This window comes from Morone saxatilis, unplaced genomic scaffold, assembly GCF_004916995.1.
Source record: "Morone saxatilis isolate NCDOM2014 unplaced genomic scaffold, NCSU_SB_2.0 Contig21, whole genome shotgun sequence".
NCBI lineage: Eukaryota > Metazoa > Chordata > Actinopteri > Moronidae > Morone > Morone saxatilis.
Window position 1 is genome coordinate 19,823,083 of NW_023339774.1, and position 5,755 is coordinate 19,828,837.

Sequence of the window (5,755 nt, forward strand, 5' to 3'; positions counted from 1 at the left end):
GACGCCCCTCAATTAATTGTCATCTCCTGACTGAGGGGAACAATTAGGCCCTAAAGTCAAACACATGTCCCTTACCTTAATCCTCACAACTCTTGTAGAGCATAATGAAATCCTGTCCCTGCTGTTGGAGGCAGACGGTGTCTGAAAAACAAAAATGGATTTTCAATATACACCCATACATCTCTGTACCCCCCACGCCACTTTCTTTTAAATTGGCCTTCTTATGCACACGGCACAAGGCTACCCAGCTTACGGTTAGCCCTTTTGAATATGTCAGCGGGATTTTCAGGTCATTTGCCAGAAAGGATGCTGGGAGCGTGGCGTCCGGGCTCTGAAGGTGACTGGTGTCTGTGTCATCCATCACAGGAGCTTCCTTTAAGTTGATGCATAATAGAGCCCCTCAATCAACTTCCTCCTTCATTGTCACCTCCCTCCTTCCTGTCCAGGGTAGAGAATGGGAGCCAAAGCCAAAAGAGAAAAAAAAAAAAAAACAGAAAGGGAGACTGACAGAGAAGTCAAGGTTACATCCCTCTTCTTCTCTTATTTACACTTGAGGTGTTATGGGCTTGTGCTGCGTAACAGGACAACAATGGATGGAAGAGTGAAGGGGGCTCGTGTGGGCACTTGTGTCAAGCTTTAACTGTCCACTGTGTCAAATTGGTGATGATAAGCAGTTTGAAGCCGCGTCCTGTCTCCGTCCCTCCCTCCTGTCGCTGCCGCTGACGCGGGGCGAGGCAGACAGACAGGACCTTGAAGCAGGATGTGTCTGTCAGGGAGGTAAATCTCTGTTGTGATGGGGTGGCAAACATTATGGCCAGCTTTATCGACACCGACTGCTCTGACACATCCAAAAGTGGCCCAATAAATTTGCAGGCTGGTGGTGGCGTGACGGGCGCTTGTGAGGGCGCAGCGGCGTTACAGCACAGCGACAAATGTTTGTTTGACCTCCTTTAAAGGTGCTTGAGACGCTGCTTCTGTCTGGGGTGGGGGGCTGAAAGATAGAGGTGTGATCGGACAGTTTATTCTGTATTTAATGTGATTTGTGCTGCCTGTTTTAAAATGTTTTATACTGGTGCCAGTATGATACCTAAACTCAGCTCCTGTTCACAACTATGCAAGACTCTTTGAAAACAAATACATTCAGTTGTTTTTTTCCCTTTTTGATTGACACACAGGGACTTTCTTGTGTCATAAAATGACCATAAATAGAGTATACATTATGCTGTTTACAAAGACCCAGAGGGGATTGAATGAAACATGTATTGGATAGCAGATGGAGACAATGTTCTGTTGGACCTCCTTTTTAAAAACCAAGAAGTCTGGCTTTTAAATGTGCATTTATGAATAATGTATAAAATTAAAAGGTTAGTAACTTTCTTATGCTGACAGTTTGCTTGTTGTACATTTCCAAACACAGAGAAAAATAGGATAAGCTACTTCAAGCTGACGGCTAACAGGCAATACTCGTTAAGAGTTTTGTGGCATTTGTTGGCAATTAGAATATAAGAATTGAACTACACAAACAGCCTCATTTGTCTAAGAATTGTCTGACATAAGCAACCTCTTTTGATGTGATGAATAGGCCAGTAAATATCTAATCAAAGAATAGGTAAACAGGACTCTGAGCCAGGCTTTCGAGGCCAATTTTCTATACCTTGCAGTTTCTGATAGCCTCAAGCTCGGTGAAGTAGCGTCATGTTTTATGATAAAATAGTAAATATATCTAATCTTTTGCATAATTTAACTATCAAACCTGCTCATGTCTTGCGGTTACAGTGCAGTGATGGTGAAGTGTTCTCGCCCCTTTAAAGTGAGCACATTAAAGCTCATCTCCGCAGCTCCTCCTGTATGTCAAACCGATTCTTCATCCTCACACACCACATGACAAGTCGGAGGATGTCTCGAACATTTCTCACCCGAGTCTGAACACAGTGCACGTTCGTCCAGCGTCAATAAAACAATGTACACTGACACCACTTAACACTGTGAGCTGCACCATCATGCCTGCATGTTTCCACTGTGTTTCTTCATATCATATTATTAGTCATATTCAATTAGCTTAATTAGTTTGCTTAATCATTTAAGTATGTTATTTACAGCATCTGGTTTTTTTTGGGGGTTTTTTTTATTCAGTATAAAGCAACATATTTCTCACTGTTTTTGCCCTCCTCTTAGTCACTTTTGTGACTTCTTTGAGAGTTAGTTAGTTAGTTAGACTTTTTTTTATCGCTTTAAGGTGGTAAATAGCAGTTATTTTGTCTCTGAACTCCAGGTTGAGATACTTGTTGCCTCTGTGTCAGGTGCTAAGTGTTTTGGATGGTGTGAACAGGCTGTATCCTTCCTAAACCAATTAGTGCTGTCACTCCAGACAGACAGACAGACAGACAAAGAGACAGACCTCTGACTCTTCGGGAAGATTGAAGAAACTCAGAGTTGTCATGCTTTTGTGATGTTTTTTATTAGTTTGTAGTGGTATAGATGCAGCAGAGGTGTGTATAGATGCATCAGAGGTGTGTCTAGATGTGAATGTTCTTGTGTTTGACAGTGAAATATGTTAAGTGCGTTGTATTGCATTGTGTGGGCAGACGCACCTTATCGTTCTAATGAGAGCTGACAGTTGTCATCATCGAGTGAAAAAGTGAAAACCACCACGTGTGTACAATGTTCATCCAAGTAACAAGATGTTAATTTTTGTAGGAGAACAAATACGCCACCACCACATCCGCCTCCTTTCTTTACCGTATCTTTCAAAAGGTAATGCAATTTCCTGCCTCTGAAGAGGTAAAAGCCCCTTTTAAAAAGCCCTGCGAATGGCAGGCTTGGCCCATGCACACACTTGTGTTTCTATTCATTAGAGGTTGTTTTTATTCAGCCTGGTTTGACCGAGCATCCAGCCCATTTCCATCTAACTGGGCTGATTGAAGACATTTCTTAAATGGGCTCCTCTTTACCCTACAGAGTTAATGAAGGGAGGGTTGGTGGGGCGTTATCAGCCAACTCGTGGTCCCTCTCCACTCAGAAGTGCTGCATTCTGCCTGCTGATTGGACACGGTGAATTGCATGAATATAGGCGATGAAAAGATCGGAGATTCTTGTATTAAACTGGGCTCTTGTGTGGATGCATTTGCGCTGTAATGTACAATGCGTCCCTGGATATCATGTTGATGTGGAGAGCTTTATGCTCCTGGGCAATGTTCTGCTGTTTTCTCATGTTCCTTCTCTGCTTCTACACTCAGGCTTTTGTTTCCAGCAGTGCTTAGTTGTTCATCAATCCCATCATCTAGACCATACTACAGTTTATTTCTCTGATAATCAAGAAGTTTGATTTGTTTTTCAGCTTTGTTTGTTTGCACAAAACTTCTGTACACTTCAGAATCAGTGAGGTTTATCCCTCTCTTTCATATGTCCTTTTAGGTCACCACTCCATCTTTCGGCCCTGTGAAAACCTATGAGCTGCTTCACCATATGACAGGAAAAGGTCTGTCAGCCAAGTATCATTTCCCCCGGCAGCCCTGTTTGTACCAGCCCAGTATGGTGGCTGTACAGGTCATACTGACCAACAGCTCAGACCACAGCCTGGAGGAGATCCATATAGGAGAACGAAGCCCAGCGAGCCTTAACATCCACTGCTTTAACACCATCGGTGAGTATTAGTGCCACACGTGTAAAACACTCCACTGTGTACTCATCCAAAAGCCATTAAGAATATACTGATCCTGCTGGTCATCCAACAAGTAAACATAGACTATGGTCTGTTTAATCGCTGACACACTAGAGGTGGACAGTTTTGTTTTATTTAGCCATATCAGTATATATTGTGTTCCAGCACATGTTGTATACTAGTGTATACTACATATTTTTGTAGCAAAAACTCCTTCAGATATAAAATCTATTATTTATAACATTGACAGCAAATGTGATATTAAAATCTATATTTGTCTTATTGTCAACAAATTCCATGAAAAAAAACTTAAACCTACAATGAATTTAACCTACTTGCAAGTGTATCCAAAGACTAATATATCTCCTTCATCTGTGCAATAAAGCTCCAAATGATTAAAAACACATCAGTGAGCCACACTGTTGCACTGGGTGACGTGTTCCTTCATTAACATTAATTTTTTTACCATTATTTTGACTCTGCCCCAAGTAACTAACAACAGAACCAAAAGATGAATCCACTGCTGAAAACAAAGTCCCCAAACAAATGCACTATTTCCTCCTGTTCGAATAATGTTAGCTGAAAACAAGTTGCCTGCTATATTAGGAAATGATTTAACCTTTTAAATGAATGAAAGTACATGTTTATGAGCTGTTTTTAAATATCTGCGTCTTTACATGGAACCAATGGACTGGCGGCTGAAAAGCCACAGACAGGATTAAGAAGTTGAAAAATTAAAAAAAGCCTTGTTGGTTTTGGTCTTTTGATGTCATTTGTTGACATTAACAAACAAGCTAAACAGAGCATTATGTATTCAATTACTGTGTAATTACAAAAAAGTTATAGTGTAATTGCTAGCGGTCTTCTGATTTTCCAGTTCCCCAAGAAACCGTGTCATATTTAGACACTCATTATTAAAAATGTGCAGTATGTGACCTTGGAGCTTCTGCATAATCTCGTTTTCTCTTTTTTATTATAAACGCTACTGGCCTGCCATTATTAAACTTGCTGCCAGTCCTCACACATGTTGGGTGACAAGTGGGTCAAACTCCAGCCTGAACTCAGTGTCAGTGTAAACTACCAGATTTATTACAATTTGTGCAATATTTGTTGTCTCTCCTCTGTCTCCTTTCTGCAGCTCTGCCTGTGCTATGATTGTTTTCTTAGACTGATATTAAATGATCATTATGTTATCAGAAACCTTTAAGCCTGTTTGCTATCAACTCAGCAAATAGCCCATTCCCCCAACCTGAAAGCAGCCAATATTACTTCAGCTAATCCCTGTTCAATAGTATCGATCTGGACAACCAAACAAGCACTATCTCCATATTTCTTGTCACACTGTTGTATGATCGCTACACCCAGCGTAATATAAGATTGAGAGCGGTGCTCCCTTAAGATTTTCTTTTTCATGCACACACACAAACATACGTGCACACACAGACCTGGTGTGTGGTGGAGCACGTTAAAACTGTCAATTGCAGGGGATTGATTGGGCATTGAAGGAACTCAAGCAGCCAAACAGTGGGTAATTTGGATCGATTGAGCCTGGCCACTGTGAGCGGGTGGCTGGAGTTGGTTTGGATAAGTTGCAGAGGATGAATACAGACAAAGCTTTATGTGTGTGTTTGGTAAGGGATAGTACATGACAGAGTTTGTATTTAATAAGAAATATTGCACGTTACTTTCCATTGCTGCTCACCTCCACATGAAGGGTTGTTAAAGCCGTAATTTAACAGTTTGAAATGAAATAGGATTTGTGATTTTCTCACTATCTATCATCTTAATTTCTTGTTAACTAACTGATATGTTTTCTGCCTTTTAGTGCTTCATCCACCAAAATAATAAAAATAAAACACTAAACTTGGTTAGTTTAATGTGGTTTCAATGACAGTTCCAATCCCCCGGATTAGTTGAACGTATATTTGGCTGAGAAATGGTAAAAATAGTAAAAACTGTTAAATTATCTGTTGTAACTATCAGTCAGTTTAAACACTTCCTGCTATTACAGTTATTTAGATGCACTTTATCCTTAAGATATTTAGATTACAATAAATGTAAAGCTATGGCCAGCTGCCGGTTAGCTTAGCTTAG

The 5,755-nt window shown here is 40.6% G+C and overlaps 1 protein-coding gene across 1 annotated transcript in view; it reads left to right on the top strand.

Annotated features, from left to right (window-relative positions):
- The window catches only part of ap3b1a (adaptor related protein complex 3 subunit beta 1a), a 50,261-nt gene that overhangs the window by 32,368 nt on the left and 12,138 nt on the right, over positions 1–5,755 (top strand). Inside the window, exon 21 of the mRNA XM_035668341.1 lies at positions 3,415–3,647. Within this exon, the coding sequence (XP_035524234.1) occupies positions 3,415–3,647 (233 nt within the window). The remainder of the gene's footprint in view (positions 1–3,414; positions 3,648–5,755) is intronic.